This window comes from Drosophila montana, unplaced genomic scaffold, assembly GCF_035044405.1.
Source record: "Drosophila montana isolate Dmon_TW-CO22-7 unplaced genomic scaffold, ASM3504440v1 contig_2192_1, whole genome shotgun sequence".
Lineage (NCBI taxonomy): Eukaryota > Metazoa > Arthropoda > Insecta > Diptera > Drosophilidae > Drosophila > Drosophila montana.
This window is the reverse complement of record NW_026997087.1, coordinates 1,325,536-1,349,526: the sequence shown is the minus strand read 5'-3', so window position 1 is coordinate 1,349,526 and position 23,991 is coordinate 1,325,536. Positions and strand designations below refer to the sequence as shown.

General features: G+C 37.4%; 2 protein-coding genes across 2 annotated transcripts; both read left to right on the top strand.

Annotated features, from left to right (window-relative positions):
* Nucleotides 1-3,624: 3,624 nt before the first annotated feature.
* LOC135427666 (uncharacterized) lies at nt 3,625-4,296 on the top strand. Its single transcript, XM_064681238.1, has one exon. The coding sequence runs from the start codon at nt 3,703-3,705 to the stop codon at nt 4,294-4,296; it is 594 nt and encodes a 197-aa protein (XP_064537308.1). The 5' UTR covers nt 3,625-3,702.
* Nucleotides 4,297-14,680: 10,384 nt separating this feature from the next.
* LOC135427699 (probable DNA double-strand break repair Rad50 ATPase) lies at nt 14,681-20,320 on the top strand. The gene is made up of 6 exons (XM_064681295.1): nt 14,681-14,832; nt 17,484-17,618; nt 17,688-17,878; nt 19,146-19,292; nt 19,360-19,753; nt 19,819-20,320. The coding sequence occupies exons 1-6, from the start codon at nt 14,722-14,724 to the stop codon at nt 19,945-19,947; spliced, it is 1,107 nt and encodes a 368-aa protein (XP_064537365.1). The 5' UTR covers nt 14,681-14,721; the 3' UTR covers nt 19,948-20,320.
* Nucleotides 20,321-23,991: the final 3,671 nt, after the last annotated feature.

Here is a 23,991-nt window from a genome sequence, read left to right as displayed (position 1 = left end):
ATCAAAAAAGTTTCGATTTTCGAACCGACCCCGAATTTGAGAAAAAACGTGATGTAACCCCTTGCCATTTTGATGATTTTGGTCAAAAATTCGATTTTTATTTTTTTGATGCCAATCGATAGTACTGATCCTTACGAGTCGAAAATGGTATAAAATTCCCAAATCGAACACTATTTGGCCGAGATATTCAAAAAAATCTTCAAAAAAGGTTGACTTTACAAACCATTTGGTTTTTGGTCAACCACTTTTTTTAACCCATCGAGTTTTAAAATGTTTGAATGCAGATTGATAGTAGGGATCCCTGGGAATTCAAAAAGGTATAACATTTCAAAATCGGACAGCATTTACCCGAGATATTCAATAAAAATCATCAAAAAAGTTTCGATTTTCGAACTGACCCCGAATTTGAGAAAAAACGTGATGTAACCCCTTGCCATTTTGATGATTTTGGTCAAAAATTAGATTTTTATTTTTTTGATGCCAATCGATAGTACTGATCCTTACGAGTCGAAAATGGTATAAAATTCTCAAATCGAACACTATTTGGCCGAGATATTCAAAAATATCTTTAAAAAAGGTTGACTTTACAAAAGAATCTGTTTTTGGTCAACCACTTTTTTTAACCCATCGAGTTTTAAAATGTTTGAATGCAGATTGATAGTAGGGATCCCTACGAATTCAAAAAGGTATAACATTTCAAAATCGGACAGCATTTACCCGAGATATTCAATAAAATTCATCAAAAAAGTTTCGATTTTCGAACCGACCCCGAATTTGAGAAAAAACCTGATGTAACCCCTTGCCATTTTGATGATTTTGGTCAAAAATTAGATTTTTATTTTTTTTGATGCTAATCGATAGTACTGATCCTTACGAGTCGAAAATGGTATAAAATTCCCAAAAGGTAAATTCAAAAAGGTATAACATTTCAAAATCTGACAGCATTTACCCGAGATATTCAATAAAAATCATCAAAAAAGTTTCGATTTTCGAACCGACCCCGAATTTGAGAAAAAACGTGATGTAACCCCTTGCCATTTTGATGATTTTGGTCAAAAATTAGATTTTTATTTTTTTGATGCCAATCGATAGTACTGATCCTTACGAGTCGAAAATGGTATAAAATTCTCAAATCGAACACTATTTGGCCGAGATATTCAAAAATATCTTTAAAAAAGGTTGACTTTACAAAAGAATCTGTTTTTGGTCAACCACTTTTTTCAACCCATCGATTTTTGAAATGTTTGAATGCAGATTGATAGTAGGGATCCCTACGAATTCAAAAAGGTATAACATTTTAAAATCGGACAGCATTTACCCGAGATATTCAATAAAAATCTTCAAAAAAGTTTCGATTTTCGAACCGACCTCGAATTTGAGAAAAAACGTGTTGTAACCCCTTGCCATTTTGATGATTTTGGTCAAAAATAAGATTTTTATTTTTTTGATGCCAATCGATAGTACTGATCCTTACGAGTCGAAAATGGTATAAAATTCTCAAATCGAACACTATTTGGCCGAGATATTCAAAAAATCATCAAAAAAGGTTGACTTTACAAACGAATCGGTTTTTGGTCAACCACTTTTTTTTAACCCATCGATTTTTACAAGATTTGAATGCAGATTAATAGTAGGGATCCATACGAATTAAAAAAGGCATAACATATCAAAATCAGACAACTTTCAATTATATTAAATCGCGCCCAGAACTATTTTTTACTTCACTTGGAAGGTTGAGAGCTTGTCTTGAATGCATTGTTAGCCAATAATAAAAATTGCATCACTCGATTGATAAGACTTACGTTTCAAGTTTTTGCCAACAAATCTTCATATATTTCCTCGAAGTGAGAGCCGCTAATTTCTGTGCCATATAGTTCGTACATGGGATGGATCCATGTTCCAGTCACAGTCACGCGATGCTAACGAAGCGTTTTGATGGATGGGCTCAGCTTGGCATCGGCGAGGGCGCAGCCCTTTTGGACAGCCTGTCAGCAAAAGTTTGCCATGTAATTGGCAAAATTGTGATGGCGGTTACTGGGTCGATTACCACTTGCCGTACCATGTGGACAGTCTGAAGTGCCATTGTGGTGTCTGCTCTCAAGGTTGGCTTCTTGAGGAACAATTGTGGGAATGGGCTAGGATATGGCCAAGAAATATCAAAGTTTCTGATTGTAAATAAATTAATCTTGAAAAAATCTTGTCTTTTACGTCTTATGAAAATCTATTAAATAGTATTAAATTACGCGAGATATTCCATCTGAACCACATTTTTAATATTTTTGATATCTAACTTAAGTAGTTAAAGTCTGATTTTAAGAAAATATGTCTTGTTGGTCTGTTGAAAGTCTGTAGAATAAAATGGAATCAAACATTTTAAAATATCAGATTCGACCTATTTGTTATAGCTGTGATGTCGTAATCTGTACGGGTCCTGAGATACCCGAGATATTTGAATTATAAAAATGTTCTAAATAAATTTGAACCTCTCTGGGGTACAGTCCCTATATTTGGCATGAATAGAAATTGAAATGTCTTTCTTGATGTCTAAAATGATCGGCGTATAAATGCAGAGAATATCTCAGATTATTAGATGCATTATATCGCACCTTTGACTAGATTACCTTAGAGGAGAACAAAACTCTTGACTAGATTACTTTTGAGGATAAAAAGCTCCTAAGATTTCTGCTAGGCTAGTTCAACAATATATGAATATGAATTTATATTATTTAGTTTTCAATAGGTATGTCAATATATAAATATATAGAGAAATACGTCAGACTTTTATCATAAAATCTGTTAGCAATATACGACTCTAAGCTGGAATTGATTTCCATTATAATATAAGATAATATAATACAATATATACATAATATATATATATATATAATATATAATAAATATAGTATATAATATAATAAATAAATATATAAAAAAAAAGACTTCAGATTCTTATCATAAAATCTGTGAATAATATACGAGTTCAAGCTGGAATTGATTTCTATTATAATAATGTAGTATATAAATATATAGAGAAATACTTCAGACTCTTAACATAAAATCTTTGATTTCTATTATAATAATGTTAATATATAAATGATAAAGAAATACTTCAGACTTTTATCATAAAATCTATAAACAATATACGACTTCAAGCTGGAATTGATTTATGTTATTATATAATATAATATAATACAATATAATAAATATAAAAAAAAAATACTACAGATGTGCAATTGTTGGCCTGAACACTTTGCGTGTTCAATAAAAAGGGAAATGGAAATCAAGCGCAAAATGGTGTCAGTACCCAGTACGGGACAGAGAAAGTACTTAAGCGGCGCGTCACTCAATCACAAAGATATTATTTTTAATGGTGCCGAATTGAACCGGCAACCCACTCACCCCCCCCTTCAGCTGCAATAAACACGATACGCGCCACGCAACTATGGAGGGGGGGGAGGGGCAACTGTTGGTGCTCATCCCTGGGCCCGACCCTGGGCGACTTCTCCGGCAGCAGCTGGCTCCGGTCTCAAATGAAGTTTGGCCGTCAGCGGCGCAGCACGCGAGAGGCCTGGCAAACTTTTCGCGTTTTTAAAGGAAACTTAATTGCATTTCAATTTACGCTCGTCCAAAAAAAAAAACAAGAAAAGCAACTGACGTGTGGTACGGACAACGACTACGGCGTAAACAAACTGTTCCATCCATATGCCACTCACAGCTGGCACTGTTGCGCGCTCCGACTCGTGCGAATGGCTGCCGCCCGCTCTGCCCGCGGGCGGCAGGTGTGCGACGGTAACGATGCTGCTCGCCCGCCGGATAGCACGCGGCAGCGATTGTTGGTCAGTCGACGCCGAGCCGCGCTACCGTGCGAACAAGATGAACGTCTGGCAGACGTTGGAGTATCTGTCCGGCCTGGGTCTGCGCAAGCGTTACAACTATGAGGGATTCGCGGATACGCAGCATCTGATACGCACACTGACGCCGTCCTGGCGCCGGGACAGCTTTGCGGAGCGGTCGAAGGCGGAGGATGCGGCCGCAGCTGCGGCCAGCGGCGCCGGCAATGCCAAGTACGTGGATGAGCGCGGCATCGGCAGCGTTGCCGATGTCGTCTCCGCCACCATGGCCAGGTGCATACCCAGTTTCCAGTCCAACGATAATCTGGCCTTGAGTCTGCAGGGCGTCGCGTCCATTGCAGCTGCTCCAAGACGCAAGCGTCACAGTCGACGCAAATCGCCCGTGCTGGATGCAGAGTACGCGCTCAGCCAGGACGATTTACAGGATCTGGTCAAGTGCACGTAAGATCTAACGAATCCCCCAGTTCAAGAAATTTAATAGACTTAACATATCACGAGAATATCTTTAGAATACCTTACACCATGAAAATTCGAAACGGAATCCTTCCGCTCCGGAATCCTAATCTCATCATATCTTTGAAAGTTCAGTGCTGCCTTTTTAGCTTTTTTCTAGCTAAATTCAGATCTTTTTCTATACAAATATTCCCAACACAACTTTTTTCTAGCTAAATTCAGATATTTCTTTTAGTGGCAGCTGTTGATATGTTAAACTGATTTATCTTTTTTCTGGGCATCTAACTAATAAATGCTCGGAAATCTTATTCTGGTTTTATTAAAGTCGAGCTCAGCTAATTTTAAAAAATTTGGCAACACTGATTCGTGTTATTATTGTCATTATTTGTATTAGTATTATTATTATAATACTCCTGCTTCGTGTTGTTCGATTGTCAGAAGATGGCTCTATAAAAAATCGGCAGACCCTGAGTTGATGACAATTTAATTTAAATTTTCCGAATTGCTTAAAATTCTCAACAAGTTAAAGTTTGTTCTAAATCTAAACAAACTACTTGCTCAATATTTGATTTTCAAAGCTATAAAAAAATATATATATTCGTTCTTCAAATATACAATTAAGATAATGGATACAAAACTATGCTAGCTAGATTTTAGATTTTTATAGATATAAAATGTTTATTTATTCGAAAATATATTATAGGATATTAAATTAACCTAAATATTTTGGACAGCATATCCTATGAAATAGATCTCTAAAAGCTTATCAACCGAACAGTAAAAATAAACTTAACCGTAACTTAAATAACTTTCAGTGTATACAGTTGGAAAAAAGCTTTCCAAAAAGCTTAGCAGCTACACAAACCGACAGCCAAAAAGCTTTTGATGCACTTCACAAGACGTTACAAGCCAAGTAGGGAATATAGAAAAAAATAAACTTAAAATCGTGATGGATAAAAATTGAATTTATCATAAGGAATTCAGAGCGAAAACCTGCATAGATTTCGCAGAAAATATTTTATTCCACGGATTTAAGCCAACTGCTTTTTGCCCGTTGCGAGCAATTACATTAGGAACATTCCGACAATCCTGAATTCGTTCCGACAACTTGACCATGACCAGAGCTCAGTCAACTCAGAAATGTCGTCGACTTGGCTGTCTTTGTTTTGTTTTCCGCCTTCAAGGCGCGGCTCTAAGCTGCCAGATGCATTTGCACCGCAGAATAAACATAAACTCGAGTCGACGACGGACTCGACGCTGCATATTATTGCCACAAAGGAATTGAAAAGACGCACAAAGCAAAGTCCAACAAAATTAAAAAGAAAAATTAAACCAGAAAAACTATTGCAATGGACAGAAACCCAACTGCGAGCTGCTCTGTGGCCAGTGTTGGTTAACAGCTAGAACAGAGTCTAGTTCCGTTTGTTAAAAGTTGTTCCAACTGCAAGCTCCAGAAAAAATTGTTGTAGTTCGCCTTTCGGTTCACGGCGTGAACCTGGTTCCTATGCATATGCTTTCGAACTACTAGTTCAGTTCCAGTTTCAAATACGTTTTGCAGCCCTGGTTAGAACAGTTCACAATAAGTGTTCCCAGTTTGAGCCTTATTAAATTACAAAAGTGTGCCCAACATTTAATCTAATGCATTTAGCTTGAAAATTGTGTAATAACTAAATATAATACTTATTTGTGTGAGACTTAAATTAATACTTATAGTTAAAAAAGTTCCAAGTATTCTAATATACCCTGTTCTCCTTTAAGCAACAGTCTATAAAAATGGGAACTTGAATTATTTGTTGTTGTCAAGGTGTCAACGGACGGGATTTTGCCCATTGCAAATGCAACCTTGTGCTCGGCGGCTTGAGGGTATTTCTTGAGGCTGTAATTTAAAATGGCAGCCGTGTGATTCTTAAAGTTGCGAGCTAGGCAAGCACGTGGTGCACGATAAATTGCCACGCGAAAAGAAATGTAAATAGTCCCCCTCCCCCCCCGCATTCCTGGCATTTGGCCGAGAATGTGGCCAACAAGTTTGCATGGAACGCCAAGTGTTTGCTCAATTTCTGCGCTCAATGTCGATTAGAGGGAATTATTGTATGACTGCCTAGCATGAAACCACCTGGCCATCAACCCAAATAGTTATCTGGTTTCAGCACATTCGAGCACCTCTGTGTGCTGGTGGCAACCCTGCCACTGACAGTCCCGTTATGAGTAGTCCAACATGTGAAACATTTCGTTGGAACACGACGCTGACAGCCATAAAATCTGGCAACGAGTAAATGAAAATAGAAACTCGAGAAACTAGTTTCATGTACAATATTTAGTTGGACGACGATTATAAAAATAGAGTTGTCACCTGAACAACCTTCAAGCATTGCCAATCGATACACTGGCAAAATTATTGTTTAATTTGAGAAAATCAAGAATTCCTAAAAACTAAAAGAATGTAAGGAGCAAGTGTATTTCTCTTGAGAACTTTGCAATTTGTTGACTTCCTCCCGGTTTCGTAAACATTTAACGGGAAAGGAGCACAAGAATTTATCAATAGTTGATTTCTATAAAAAAAAATGGTTTAAATGGCGCGTCGTCTACTTTTCTTCTTAATTTCCTTTTGCAGCTTGTTCGCAAACGTTTGGCTGCTTGTATTCCAAAATGAATTCAATGCATTCAATGAAATGGAGAGATGAAATGCTTTAAGTGTTCTCAGTGCTTTTACTGTTCCCACATTTGCTCTCTCTCACTCTCTCTTTCTCTTAAGCTCGTACAGGTTTTCAATTCCCTTTTACAGCTTATTCGCGAACGTTTTACTTCTTCAATTTAGCTTTGCGTGCTATTCGTAAGCTTTTTATCAATAGTAGATAGATTTCTATATAAATATGCATTGAATGGCGCTTCGTTTACCTTACTTCCTAATTTAACTTTGTAGCTTATTCGCAAACGTATTTACTGCTTGCATTGAGATAGAGAGAAGAGTTGCGCTAACTGTTCTCAGTTCTCTTACTGTTCCCACATTTGATCTCTCTCTCTTCAATTCACTTTTACAGCTTATTCGCGAATGTTTTATTTCTTCAATTCCGCTTTGCGTGCACATTCGTAAACATTTTACTGACAATCTTGAAACAATTTCGCGAATAGTTTATTTTCACGTTTTTCGGCTGTGCAAAATGCGAACTTGTTGACACAGAACGTTGTGTATTTGTCATAATATTGACATTGGTGTCATGTCATTAAACCAAACATTAAACGCTTAGCGCGAACATGCGATGCCGCGAGACCCGCCCACTCGGCCGGGAGCTGTAGCTGTAGCTGTAGCTGGAACTCTGTGCCTGTGCTCGACCTGGCCGTATCAGGCGGGCTGTAACACGACACGCTGCCACATTAAAGTGAATCGCAGCCGCAGCACATGGCACTCGACCCTTCTCTTGTCACATGTGTGTGCGTGGGTGTGTGCACAGGTGTGTGCACACATGTGTCTCAGCAAAAAAAGGAAAAAACAAAAAGGAAGAAAAAAACGTTAGCGAAACAAAACAAGAATCCTCAGACGTTGGGCGCCACATTCGAGCGTCGACAGTGCCGCAAGTCGTTTAAATTTGAGCAAAGCAACGCGAATATTCACCTGTTCCCAGTCGTAAGCATAGGACCCATGTCAACATGGGCAGCGCCAAGCTAAAGCGTCTAAAGCCCAAAAGTGCCGAGGACATGGAGCTGGAGGAGGATTTTCTAGTCGATTTTGTGCAATGCACGCTGGAGCCGCCCGAGAGGTAAACTCTACGCTAAATAGCTCTTAATATGTAGATATGAAATTTATGTACATATTACCCGGCTTAGCGCGTGCAAGGAAGTTATCACTAAATTTTAAATGAGTTTGTAACCAGTTTACTGACTAGAATTTCCAAAATGAGTTAAAATACTATTTGACCTACATTTCCACTTAAGTGCGTGAAATTTTCAAAAAGTGTGAATTGATATAAATATTCATAAAGATCTTTAGAATTCAGTTTGAGCCTGAAAACTTTAACTACAAAATATGTAACAACCCTTTCCACCAAACAGTAATAATATTTATATATAATAATAATATATAATAATAATATATATTTAATAATATTTAAATATACAATATATGTGAATTAATATAAATATTATTAAATATAAATTATATTAAATATTAGATCTTTAGGAGTCATCCATCAAGCAGTAATAATATTTATATATAATAATCTTAGTTACATCATATTTAATTATATTTCTCACTAATTTTCCACCCATGTGAGTGGAATTTCCACGTATTGCACAAAGGTTACCCACTAGGCTCTGGGCCGACCCTCAGTCAGTCAATCAATCAGTCTGGCGGTCAATCAGTCAGTCAGGGCTTAGAGTTTTGTTTAGTTAAATTGCGTTTCAAATTTGTGGCTTTCATTGCCCTTTGGCTACGTGTTGCACTTATCAATTTTAATGCGCTGCAAACGAGTCGAGGCCGCGGCGAACGCATAAAAGTCAAGTGCTCGGCAATTTATGCACGTCCCTCGCATTAATTTACGCTGCATACTTCGAGGCGTCGCAGCTTCCAGCTCACAGCTCTCTGTTTTATATTAGTTCGACTTTCGTCTTTCAATTAGCTGAAGCAGCAAGACTTTCGCTGTAAACTAATATAGCTTGACATTTCGCTGAGTAGGACGCTAATTGAGTCATAAATAAAATCAATGGCAAATTATGCGGAGAGCCTGCTGCATATGGTGGGAAGCATGCGATATCATATGCAGGACCTTTACGTATTTGGAATATTAATGAGCTTGGCCTTGAAGTGAAAATGTGCAAGTTGATTTTCAGATAAAATAAAGAAAGAAATGAATGCATCGATCTCAGAAACTACATAAGCTGGACATTGAAATTTGTGATATATTTTATCCTTTATACTAAAAGCCGAACGATTTTATCCATTCTGTCGACACCTTTTCCTATTTTTATGATATCGATAAATATCGATTTTGAGACACATTTTTTAAGAGCTAGATGCAACCAATTTGGCGCATAGGCTCTCGTATGGTATACAGCTAAAGAATTAAGATTATTTCTCCATTTCGATAACTTTCCCAATCCCCCAAAATAATAATAAATAAAAATCCCATTTGAAAAAGTTGAGTCATGTGCTTTGGTATGCAAACACATTTGTGTGCCATATGTATGCCCTAAAAATTTCATAAGGATCGGAATATAAAGACCGAAGTTACTCAAGAATGCATTTCTTATAAGGTGGAGTTACGGAAAGAACAGAAAGACTTTCACTTTTAAAGAGTGTGTGCGTTCGTGTGTGTATGTGTGCAATTGTGAGTCTATGTATGTATGAGTAAAAGGAAGCTAGCTAGAGGAAGAAAGGAAGCTAATTCTATAGGGTATCTCCAAAGCGAGCACTCCCGACTAGACCCTTACTTTTTGCTAACAACTAGAACATTCTAGAGTTTTTATCAATTATGAAAGCTGATAAAGTTCACATCAACTCACAATCAGATGTCAACTATTTTATTGCTATTCCGAAATTTAGTTAGAATTATTGAATTAGATCTGGAAATTTCATCTTCTGTGGCCTTGTGGTTATCCGTGTGTGTGTGGGTTGTGGACTCTGTGTGTGTGGGAGACTGGGACAAGCTACGCGGAATCGAAATAGATACAACATTGTCTCGTATATTTGTGGCAACAACAATGTGTCCTGGCTTTGATGTCCGCCCCTCCGCCCACTTTCGCGCTCCTCAACGCACGTAGTTCAAAGTCTATCAAAGTTCAATTCAATCAATTTTCAATATATCCAAAGAAAGCTCTCAGCCAGGGTTAAGTGTTAGCTGCGTGCTCTCTGCACCTAGTTTTTCACCTGTCGATTGACGTTCGTCGCCTGCCTTCGACGTGTTACATCAGCATTGACATTGATAATGAAATTCCAATCGAAACTTGCCGTTGTTGTTGTTGTTTTGGGTATCAATAAGTCAACCCCAACGTGCATAAATTGTGCCAGAGACCCTGTGGAACCGACAACCTCCAACCTATCTATGGCAATCTGTCATGTCATGTGCTGCAATTGCGATATGTGTACTAAATAATTGCAATAAGAAAGCATGTTACGAGCGCTCCAGCTGGCATATACCCTGTACATAGATCTAAATACATTATTACAATGCGCCCAGCTTTTTATTTTTTTTTTCGATTTTTATTTATTTTTCTTTTTTTTGGATTTTGATTTTTTTCGATTTTTTTGATTTTTTTCAATTTTTTTTTTTGGATTTTTATATTTTTCGATTATTTTTCTTTCGTGCATATGCAAAAAATTAGGGATATTCCTCGAAATGTTCGAATTTTGTTTATCCTGGAGAAAGTTATCACCAAAATGAAATATTTATCAACTGCATGCTCTAAAAAAGTCAAGCAGCACGTCAAATTAGATAGCTCTAGCTTAAATAATCGTTGAGATTTGAGACGAACAGACGAAAATCGATATTTATCGATCTTGAGAGAACAATGCTATAAAATAAAATTGATTTGTGTATGATATATGAGCAACTATCTGTCAGCTTTTGTGTCCCTAAAGCCTGTTTTTATACTCTCTTAAGATATGCCCAAAATAATTTGAGCTGAATCGATATTAATCGATGTTGGAAAATAGGGGTCGAAGTCATAAAAAGAACGTATAATAAATATGTTATATGAGTTAGCTAAATTCCAAATTTAAAATCGTTCACACAGATATATGTACATATATATATACATATTCTTGATGATATCGTAAGGGCCTGCTTCTGCCTTCTATTTGCAAATTTGCCAAAACAAAGTATTATACCCTCTTATAGCCCATTTTCACATAGTCCCAGGGTATAGAAACTAAGACAAAGAATTGTACGGAAAGGAAAAGGGAATTACTTCTATGTTAGTCGAATTTCCTGGCTGGAATGAGTTTCGGATGTCGACAACTTTTTTTTATTATCGCCACCCCCTCCCCCCTCCCCCCCTGTCCCCCCCCTGTCTATGACATTTCAGGCATTGGCTGCATCCGTTTCTGTCACGCATGTACAGGTGGGCCGTGATTTATAAATGCTTCGGTACCGGTAATTACCTTGTATAGCCGTACGTAACGGCGACTTTAATGCCATGTGCAGAGGATGGAGGTCAGACATGATTGTGGCAAGGCATTGTCTGTGGGCGTGTGTGGGAATCGGAATGGGGATGTGTTTGGAGCTGGGAACGGGCTGAGAGCATCGCGCGATAAATGCCCACGCACATGTAAGCCATAACTCCGCGAACTGTTCATAAAAAAAAACTGGGTCTATGTCTATAAAATGTTAATTATGGAGGAACAGATAAAGCGGGCGATGAAGAATGTAAAGTATGTTGCAGTTCAGATTCAATGGGAACTAGTCTAGAATTACTGTATAATTATTAAAATAATATAATTTAGTAATCAAAATTATTTACTGAATTGGGGATTAAATATAACATAACCTTAAAATGTTAACATAACCTTAAAATGTGCAGCTAATAATGTATGTATTAGTTATTAGATCTTTTAAATTTGACAAATCCGATATACGATTATATTCAAATCAAGCCAATTAATATAAATATATTATAGTTTTATTTTTTATCAAATTTAATTTTGTTTTTTAATCATACATAACCTTAAAATGTTAACATAACCTCAATGTGCAGCTAAGAAATGTGTTTATTAGCTATACATATGACATATCCTCAAATCCTCAAATCAAATTGAATATTATATTTGAGTCATTTAAATTCTCATATAAATGTTTGTTAAACAAAACATAACCTTAAAAGGTTAACATAACCTCAAAATGTCCAGCTAATATTTATTAGTTATTGAATTGCCTAAAATTGATAAATCCTATATCGAATAAATTAATATATATATAGATAGTATATCTATCAAATTTAATTTTTTTTTTAATCATACATAACCTTAAAATATTGTGTACCAAATTAATTTGTTTTTTAATCAAACATAACCTCAAAATGTGCATTAGCCATTAATTTTCCCAAATATGACAAATTCTCCAAGATTATATGCAAATCAAATTAAATATTATAGTTAGTCATATAATTTCCCATATATGTCAAACATAACCTTCAAATGTGCACCTGTCTCTTCTTCTTCCTTTTGTAAGTACAACTATTAAAAGTTCATTTAACTTTGGCCCAAGCCACATTTAACTTAATAGCAGGCCAAAAAAACCGTTTAACAGCCAATTTTTTGTTTGTTTCTTGGCTCCGTCCCAAACCGAAACGTGAAACCAAAGTCGAAATCGGAGACTTAACCCCGAGTCTGGCATTTTGTGTGGCCTCTGATTATTGTCAGTCATTCAGTCAGGCCATATCATTCAGGTAATTTAACATTATTTCGCCACAAAGTTGGTCCGATTTCTCTTCTGCCCCGCCCCCCTACCGCCCCCCGCATATTCATACTGCTGTCAAATTTGTTTCGTGCCGCAAATGAGACAAAGTTGGCGGCGTGGTAAATACATACATGTATTTATGTGCCTCATGTGGCATATAGAATATATGTCTATGATAAACATGGCGAAATGGCGGATAAGCCCATAAAAAAGCCAGACTAATTGCAGTTGCTGTAAGCATAGAGAACTCAAACCCTTCAAAAATAATAACTAGCTCAGACAATGCATATCATGACTAGCTCCATTTAATGCTAGATATATATACAGATATATATATCGCATGTATGGGCCCAATATGTATTGCCATATGGGAATGTGGAGCACATATCAAATGGAGCTCTGTCAAAATCGTATAACATGTATGTCTGCTGTCTGCTAAAAAGTCTACTGAATAAATCACATAAAAAACTATCCATACTATATACACCCATAAATATACACCTGCCCCCCCCCCTCTTTGCCTCAATTGCAGGGGGGATTTCTATTGTTCAAAGTTAAAAAAAAGTAATATGAGAGTATTAGAATGAGGGCTTAAGTTCAAGTCGAATTCTTAATACACTCGAGAAGGAACTCGAGTCATGTTTTTATGTTTTATGTTCAGTTTATCATAATATATTATATCAAGAAAAATTCCAACTAAACTTAAATGTTCATGGTTTGAACCAGTGACTCAGCCTGTGGTTCGGTTCGTGAGCCTGCAACCACATCTATGGAACCAGTTGGAGGTTCGAATTTCAACTCTCGGTTCGAATTTTTAAATATTTTTTTCTAACTATCGAAATTATTTGAGATTTAATATTCACATATATTTTTGGAGATACCGCTAAGGACTTTCCTCATAACTTTTTTAAAATATTGCTTGATTGAAAATAGAACAGAACGCTATGAATCTTTAAAGAAAATTAGTGCACAATTAATCTTGATGGTTAGAATATGACATAAGGATTAAACTAGTTTGTATTCAGAGAAATTGACAACTTGCGCTTTTAGAGTATTCCGTGTTCTGATTTCGTACAATTTACATCGGACTCCCCAAAAGTTCGTATAATATATTGAAAAGACAATACAATTATATCTCTGTTTGATTGTGCTTTTACATTTTTCACTATTTTTATGATATGAAAATTTAGAATATTAAAATAAGTCCTTACACTTTATAGAGTAGCGATTATATGAAAATTGAAAAAAAATATATTGGATTTTTTTAACTTTGGATAAACTGAAAAAAAAATTAATAGCACTTCATCGAGTGTAAATTACTTGCTGATATAGCTTAAAAGGATTTTTCACATATTCAATTTGAAGTTTGATGAAAAATAGAAATATGACAATAATTCTTTGATAAATGATCCACACTCGAAACTTCCAAAATCGTTGCTTCATTTCTAAAGGAATCTTTCGAATTCAGTTTTAACTTCGCAACGAATCAGACGCAGGCATAGAGTTTTCTATTTACACCAACAATTTGCTCAATCTCTGGCCATAGTTAGAGCATTAAAAAGTTGCCAATAACAACTTTAGCTTCGAGAAATTTTCACATTTATGAGCTTGGGCTCGAGTGTGACAGGCAGCGGGTCGGCGGGCGACTTCCTGTCCTTGTGTGTTGCCGGTTTTTCTGCTTTTTCTTTTTTGGTGTTTGGAAATCAAAATAAAGCAATAGCAAAGCCAAGGGCCAGAAAAGGCAAGGAACTAGAAGCTCTATAGAAACCAAATATGTGGCCGAGCTCATTCGTTACCAAGAGTTACAAGCGCGAAAACGCGGCGCATTCGTGCGACCCACGTTTTAAAAAAGAGTCCCAACAATAAAAAAAGGAAAGCTGTAAATATTTTATGAGCATTAACTGTGCAGCTTTTTGCAGAGGAATTAACCGATTAACTGAGTCACATTTGACACGCTGATTAACCGAGCGCCTTTTTAACTGGCCCACAGTTTCAATTTGCCGCGCATCAGCGCCCGGCTGGACCGGCTCATGGGCACCAATGTGGTCAAGCTGACCGACCGCGCCTACATGAAGGAGCTGCGCGAACGGATCGACGAGGATTACCGCAAGCAGCTGCTGGCCAGGATTCGAGCGCGTGAGGTAAGCCCAAAAAAAAAGAGAATGCCAAGCGAATAATTGTCCATGTTCGACTGGCAGATATCCTACAAAGCTGCTTCTTTTTTCCTCAGTCCGGGCAGTCAGGTCTTTCAGTCTAAGTTCTCCTGATTAACTTTTGTTTGTTAAGTCCGATTGTTACGCAGTTTTGAGCACTTCAAGATGGTAGTACATATTTTAAACATTAGGGATATACCTCGTTGTTTTTCGATTTTAAGTGGAATGGATAGGGGTAGTCAATATATGAAATATTCCGTATCTGAATACACTCTAATAGAAGCCACACTCAAAATTTGATGTCTCTAGCTTTTATTATCCTCGAGTTATGCTGTGAAAACCTTGGCTTCAAATCGATATTTATCGATACAGCGGAAACGTAGGAAAAAAACGAAAAAAAAGCGCCACAAGTTCTTCCACTTTCACATATCATGTGGAAAACAATTATATCAAAACAATTATACCCCATTTCCCAAAATTACAGGGTATACGAAAAGCCGACCGCACAAATGTGTCCAATTTGCAAGACGTCTAATTAAATTTTCAGGGGTTACCACAAAAAAATAAATGAAAATGGCGTCCCACGAAAATTTGTCACGTAGTCAGCTTTATGGACTGCGATAACTTTTCAAAAAAAAAAAAAGGGATTTTCATGGCCTGCCCTTGGAGTGGGCGTGGCAAATGAGACAAAAAAAAAACGAAAGAAAGATAGATACAACAAATTGTTAGCGAAAAGTTTTCAATGAGAAACGTCGCGCCGGCGAACAATTGAATTCAATGAGCCCTCGACATGAAATTGGCAAATCCAAGCCGTCAAAATCATAAAGAATTAGACCAACGCGCAACTTGGCTTTATGCCTGCGAGACATGCGAGACATGCGAGCAGCGGCAGCAACAATTCCAACTACAGCTGAAAAGTGCTCCAAGAGGCCCGGATATGGCCACTTAAATTTGTTTGTCTTTGATTTACGCGGAGAGCTGCAGATATTTGCGGAGCACGAGGCGCGGCTATAGAAGAATTATTTTTACTTTGCCGCACTGCGAAGTTTTCAGGTGTCAATTCGGGGGCGTTTGGGCATCCAAGGTTGCCAGATTTGAGATATGAACTTATAAAACGGGCTTATGAAGTTGCCAGATTGAAGTTTCATGAGTCAAAGGTTGCCAGATTTGAGATATGAACTTATAAAACGGGCTTATGAAGTTGCCAGATTGAAGTTTCATGAGTCAAAGGTTGCCAGATTTGAGATATGAACTTATAAAACGGGCTTATGACGTGGCCAGATTGACGTTTAATTATTCAAGGCTGCTAGATTTGAGATAAGAACTTATTTAACAGGCTTTTGACGTTGCCAGATTGAAGTTTCATGAGTCAAAGGTTGCCAGATTTGACATATAAGCTTATAAGAGAGGCTTATAACGTTGCCAGATTCAAGTTTGATTATTCAATGTTGCCAGATTTGACATTTAGGCTTATAAGAGAGGCTTATAACGTTGCCAGATTCAAGTTTAATTAATAAAAGACATATCTAAGCAGATTTATTAGCCTGGTCACTCTAAGAAAACTATAAAATACCCTGAGCTACCTTTAGGGTTTTTGTTAAGGGCTTGATTTCGTAGACTAGTAAAGCTAGAGACAGTTGACAGTTTGAATAGAATTATTATTATTAAGATTAACTATAATATATTCATATTATATTATAAATAGTAATATAGTTACTTATAAAAAAGAAGAGCACTAGCGTACAGGTCTTCAGCTCTTAAATATAATACGCAGAAAGATATTATGTCTTCATTTCACTTATCTATTTAGCGAATTTGTCTATTCATAGATAAATCACCTATTTTAAGAGCTAGATACTTAAAAGAGAGGCTTATGATGTTGCCAGACTTTTGTTTTAAATCAAAGATATTTCTTTTAGCTGATTCATAAGCCTGGTCACACTGAAAAAGTTACAAGGAAGTTAGAAGCTACCTGAGCCTGAGCTACCTTTAAATATCCTGGGCTGACTAGGCCTGATTGAAGGAGTTGATTTCAGAAACTAATAAGGCTAGAGACATGAAATTTTTAAATATTTCATTTTCATTATATCTATTTAAAGCCTTTGTTCTTTAAGAATAACTCGATAATTTTAAGAGCTAGTTAATGAAAACTTAGTATGTAGGCTCTCGTATGATATGCAAAAATTAGAAATAACTCACTTTTTGTAGTCCCAGTCCCTTCGAATCGCAAAAGAAACTTATTTTTAAGATGTAGAGCCTTACGCTTTGGTATGTACACTTTTACATACTATATTCAGCTTCTGCAAATTTTATTAAGATCGGACTATAAGCACCGAAGTTAATTAAGAATGCATTTCCCATACAAAGTGTCTTTTCTTTAGTCTCTGAAGATTTTATTTAGATACAAACCTATGTAATTAGGCTGAGGGAAAGTCCAGCAAATATCGAAGTGCTTACACTTAAAACTTTATAGAACTATCTTCAATAAGTTTATCCCAATTTAAATGCAATAAATTAGAAAACTTGCTTTGCTATGCCTAAAAGGTCTTTAAAGGAACGAAGTAGCCCAACATTTGTATATGTTTTTGTAGTTTTTTTTGCTTTATATTATACATATATTGAAAAGCTCTCTTCTCCAGTTAAAAGAGGTGGAGCGTGAGCGCATGCTGATTATCGAGGGAAAATCTGATATAATACCCGAGGAGCTGGCCGACGATCCCATCTTCATGGTCAACAAAGATGCCAATGCAGAGATACTCAAGGAGCGCTCCAAGGTAACCTGAACCTATGCCCACGGCAATAAAGCAAATCAAATTAAATCTCTGCCAAAAATTTGACTGCAGCTGAAAACAAGCCGGGAAAAGAACGCGGAACGTCTGAAGGTGCAGGGCGTCAAATGGGAGCGGGAGAGACTGCAGCATGCGGCCAAGGAGGCCGAGATGCTGGCCAAGAAGCACGAGCGCCAGCGCCAACAGAAGCTCCTAGTCGAGCAGTACCGCCTCGAGGATGCCGAGCGGGGCATGGACCTATTACGGTAAGTAAGACCGGGAATACTCCACGAGCCACGAGCCAAGGCAAGCCAGCGGCTAATTGAAAGTTATTTAAACAACAAACTGATAGCAAGAAAAATAATAATGCAACCGCATTAAAAACACATTTTATGGCCAGTTTGGGGCGTATTGCCACGCCCCTTTGGGCATTTAAGCCAACGGCTTGGGTCGAAGAAAAAATGCAACTACTTAAGCCAAAGATAAAGTCGAGAAAATTGAGTTTTATATGCGTACATTTAAATACCCTAGTCTAAATATTTACAAAGGAGTATCTTCTGATTTTAGATACCTTCCCGAAATTTACCAATATCTGCAAACTTACCTTGAATCCGGAATTAATTTCCAGAACTGGGTATTACTAAGTTGCCATTTTGGAGATGGACGAGGAGTAGGTAGGAGGTCTCCTTTTCAGGTTCCAAGTTCTTCCGTTTTCCATTTAAAGAAAAGCTAAAAAAAATGGAAATTATTTTTTATTGGTTTAATTTTACTTGACTATAGTTACCATATAATCTGATTAAGCAGCAGGAGTGCTTCTTTCCTAAATCCTAATCAATGGAAAATACTTCCTCGATTAACTTCGGTCCTTAAAGTCCGATCTTTATGAAATTCTTAGGGCATTAAAGAATAGGGCTCTATAAATGATTTTCTTAACAATTTTGTTAGAAATGGAGGCATGTAAAAAACTATATATTCATATTCTGGTTATACTATACGAAAATCTACATACCAAGTCTGTGCTTCTTCTTCCACCATGTATAAAAAATATGCATTCTTGATTAACTTCGGTGTCTATTGTCCGATCTAAATGAAATTTTAAGAAGTTGTACATGGAGCAGAAATATGTGTATAATGATTGTATTACATATGATGATATTATAATGATTATACTATAATCCAAGGTTGAAGGCTATGACACAAAAATGATATATATATATATGGAGTATATCTTTATATATTTACATAAGACTCTTCTACTTTAACCTATTTTAAATAATTGTCTGTCTGTAGCATTCTTATATTCTCAATATGGATAGAATATTCCTAGGGGTTCTTCAGATTATCGATGCCAATTGACTCCTCCAACCAATTGACCCATTTAGCCAAGCTGCTTGGTTAGGGTATAGAAATTTTTGTAAGCAGCAACGTGTTGCGGCTTATTTAAATTGTGAGGGGTAGAAAGTAATTAATAAATGCCTGAGAAATTTGTTTGCTAATCAAATATGAAAATGTGACTGCTGCTTCCATTTTCAGCATCGACAACGAGGACTGGCGCGAATGTGAGCAGAATCTGAAGGAGTTCCTCGAGAACGAGCGGGCCAAGATGAAGGAGCGTTCGCTCCGCGTGCCCATGCCCTTCTCCTCCGATCCGCAGGACATACAGAACATAGTGCGCGCTCGGTAAGTGCAAGAGAGAGAGAGAGAGAGACAGAAAGAGAGAGAGAGAGACTGAGGGTATTCCTTGCAGGCAAAAGTTCAGGGAGACGGAGCTGCGCATCCGGCACCAGCTGGAGGACGAGAAGAAGGAGGTGGCCATGGTGGCGCCGACCAGCGAATTGGAGGCCTTCATCATGGAGGACATTGCCGGCGGCAGCATTGAAATGCAGCGTGAGACATCCCAAGATTTTGGTGACTATCCGGGCGCCATACAAAGCAAATACATGGACGATGCCTCCGACGTTTCTGAGGAGTCGATAAAGAGCGAGAGCCTCATCAGCTTGACGGTGGCCAAGCAGCAATACGCCGAGGTGCTCCAGGAGGAGATGGAGGATGAGTTCAATCGCGGCCTGCTCATATCCAAGCAGCAATACGATCAACTACGCTTCGAGGACGAGAAAATTGTCGCTCTGCGCAACGCCAAGGTGAGTTTCGGCCCCCCATCCAAAAGTTTTCCTATAAATCCATCCATGTTTTTCCTCTTGATCAGAACATACTCGAGCTGTATCAGTTGGCCGAGCAGATAATCATGGGTGATTCGATTGTGGATGAGCCGGAGGAGCCAGCCGAGGAGGAAGGCCGCTTCGACGATATTTTTGACGCCACGGAGGAGGCATAAAAGATGCTGTTTTTAATAATCGTTGAATAACATTTTCTTTCGATCCATTCCCGTCAACTCTTTCAACGGGACAAATTATTTCCCATAAATGGGTTTTACTCCAATTCTAGACCAAAATTTCCAAATTACATTTGAAACAAATTACGTGAAAAATTTTCAAAATGTCCGTTGAAGGCGCGGGTGAAAGATTGAAATTATAGTTAATCAAAAAGAATACAGGGAATTGGCTGTCATCCAATACGAAATCTCAGTCAGAGTCACAGCGAAATATATTTACCTGTCAATAAGTGTCAATGCATCAAGTTTAATTAAACCTGTAACAAGTTCAATATAATAAAACCCATATACAAATAAAAATCCAATTCTAATCCCATGCGATGCGTAGGAGTTTTTACTGAGGCCAGCCGCTAAATAGGCTACAAATATTTGCATTTGCATGCGCCAGCTGCGATAAGGCGAGCGGGAAAACTGTGTTCCGGAAATTGAAATCTCTCCCATTTCGCCTCTTTACTTTTTTATGAATTGCCTTAAAGTCAAAGCTATGGCAATTTTTGTCTGTGTTGAGCTATGAATCCGGATGTATATAAATAACATATATTAGATGAACGTTCTTAAAACCGAATTCGCTTTCATTTCGCCAATCAATTTATTTTTAAAAAAATAGAATTAATTAGGAAAGCTTTGAAAAGTTGCATATAAGTTTTAGGTTTTGAATTTAAACACGATTTCATGTTTTGATTTACTTTTAAAATATTGATTTTAGTTTCACAAAAAAAAATTATTGCTTACAGAATTATAAACTTAATTCTTCATTAATTTATCGTAACAAATATCTATAAAAATCAATATTGTTAATAAACATTTTTAAAAATACAAAATTGTATTGAATTTTTTTTTTTAACTTTTGTTGGTGCAAACTTTTTTATGCAAATTAAAATATAGGTAGTGCGGGAATATTTTTCTTTTGGCGAAATCGAGGCGAAATTGTGGCGATTTAGTTTACTGGAATTGCGACCGTAACAAATCTCAGCGCAATTAGCTGAGGTAATTTGTTTATCTAGTGCACGCCGGAAATGTTGGCGCCCGCACTGTAATCTACATATGAATACATCTATTTATTTATACAGAAAGTTATAGATATAGATGTATATATAGATATATAGAATATATGACACTCGAAAGCCGTGACGCATTCAAAGCGCGTGGGCATTGATGAGCGACTCCGGATTTCGACTAAATCTTCCTTTTATGATATTTTGTAATTAATGCAAACTGCAATTTTTGGTATTGAAAGATCTTAAAATAGATTCTTTTTTTGTATTCGCTCTGAGCTAAAAATATACGTCAGCCCGAAGACGTACTTAACACACCCCTACCTCCCTCCATTAGGGCTCACGACTTGAACATGGACATTTGAATGCGTCTGTTATTGGTTTTTACTTTTGAGGGGGAAGGAGGCATTGTTATATCACTTTGGCATTGGTTGCCCCAGGCAATCCGCTTGCCACTCGGCAATCTTATGTGTTTGCTTATTTGCTGTGGCCGATTCCTCCCCCTACGGCCACGCCCACACTCCTCTTGGCAAAAAGTAGCCCATGCAAATGTGACCCCTCACTTACTCGCTTCCTTCCAGCTATTGACTTTAAAGTGTTGCTTGTGGGCGTCTCTGGGGCCTGCCAACTGACTGCAGATTATGACCCAGTCAAACACCCTCAACCCTCCCACACCCTCCCTATCTTAGATGTGCTTGGGTAAAAAATAAGAAAACTTTAGACAGCGCGACTTAACGTTGTTTATGTGACTGGCAGGTGTCGCCTCCTGCGCGAGGTGCTAACGGTATTCTATCACAGTGTCAATGAACCTCTTCAATAAGCATATATCTTGGGTAAGGTATGCACCTGGCTTAAGAATACCAGCTCAGTTTTATTTTATTTTAATTCCGATTTATGCAACTATTAGTCTAAAAAGCAACAAAGAAGTCTTTGTTTGTTAAACCTTAAGGCGAGAAATTGGTTTGAATCAATATTCGGTTCAGTTCACGTTTCGAACCAATGTCTCGCCTTAAGGTTCGGTTCGTGAACCTGGTTCTTCACATCTTTGGAGCCAGTTTTTTAATTTACAAAACTAAAATTAAATTTCGAAATTTATATGTTCTCAATATTCCAAAATAATTTTCCTTATTTTTTAAAAAATGCAGTAAATATTATTTTACTTTTAATTTCAAGAAAATTGAAATGTTGCATAGAGAATAAATTCGGAATAAAAGAGAAATTGTTTAGTTTTGATCAAATTACCGATGAAATCATTATACCCCACGGAAGAGTATAAAAATGAAATATGATACAATCACCAGCTAATTGCTGCGATTAACATGTCTGTCAATGCTAAATATATGGGCGTAATGACAAATGCGATAAAAAAAAAAAAAGAAAACCGGAAAATAATGAGAAGTAGGAAAAACTTTAGAAGATATTTTTGTGATAAAAAAAATACTGGAAAATAATGAAAAAAAATGCATTGGAAGAAGATATTTTTGTGAAAAAAAGAGAGAAAAAGCGGTAACAAAAAGTGTAAATAAGGTGTAGGCGTATCTGGGGCCAAGTAAAGTGCAGGAAGCAGGCAGGAGGATATCTCCTTTAAAATACGGCTTCCGCATTGCAGGGATTTACGCGTCGTAATTTCAGCTGCGAGTAAACTGCGCCAGTAAAACGCATTCGCCTACGCCTCAAATGTTCCGCGAACCAAATGACGCGCCATGTCAACAATTACAGGAAGTGTCCAGCCCGCCACCCAGCCCCTTCCAGACCGCCTCCCAGCCCCGCCCAGCTCCTACCGCCCCCCCTTTCGTGCTGACTTGTTGCCTAGTTAGCGGCGCGCGGCTATCTTGCGGCGTAAATAATTGCGGCCACTTTTTATTATTCCGCAGGCGTTGGGCAACTTTGCCCGATTTCCCTATAATTTTTCATAGAACAATATCAGACACAAAAAAAAACAAACAACAACAAAAACAACTTTGCGCAAATGTGACGAAATTTTTCATTGATAAAGACGCCGAAAATTACGAGGAAAAGCAAAATGAACGCGCGTCGTCGCGTGACGCGCCGACTAACTGTAAATGGAATCGTAAAAGCTTCGCGAAGCTTTTACGCAATTTTTGGCGCGTCGCCTTCGTGCGCGCGTGCATGCGTGCGTGCGTGCGCCGAACGCGCGCTCGTGCGGCCATTCGGCCATCGCCCGCTCCTTATAAAAGAAGTCGGCGCCGCGAGTCGGTTACGCAGTGTTCAACAAGTAGCAGGAGCAACAGTTGCAACAGTTACAACAGTTACAACAGTTACAACAGTTACAACAGTCCGGAAAGTTAGTCGCACGCACGCACGCAACTTAACCAAGTGAGTTCTCGCGCCATCAATTCATATTTAAAGTTTGAATTAAAGTTACCAAAAAAACTAAATAAGAGCACAATTAAGCGAGAAACGCATGTGAAATTTTCATTGTGAACTGAACCAGAGAGAGACTTTTTCTTATCGAACCGAAACCGTCGCGAAATCTTAGAAGTGCCGTCGCCAAAGACAATGTGTGCTTAAATTACCAAATACAATAAATTACTATATATATTTGTGGGTGTATGTGTTAGTGCCGACGGGACTTGAGGCAGCTATTAATAGAGCTTATGTACTTCGAGCTGTGTTGAAATTTTAGAAAATTTTGAAAATTTTGGAAAACTATGAAAAAACTATTAAAGCTAGCAGCTAGAATTTGATTCTAGACTATATTTTATATTTTTTTTTGGTGATTCCCAAAAGATTCTTTAAAATAAAGCAAAGGCTTATATATTTCATCTTTTGCCGAAAACAAAACCTTAACTTTTCCACGTTTAAAAATTTTTCCTAAAGTAATTATTATTTGAATCGAAAATGATGTCGGCGAAAACCACACAGAAAATAAATACTATAAAAGTGTTACGTTTAAACTTTTTTTAACTCATCCTCTTTTCAAAAAGGTTCCTAAAATAATTATTAGTTGCATCACAAATGAATTCGGCGA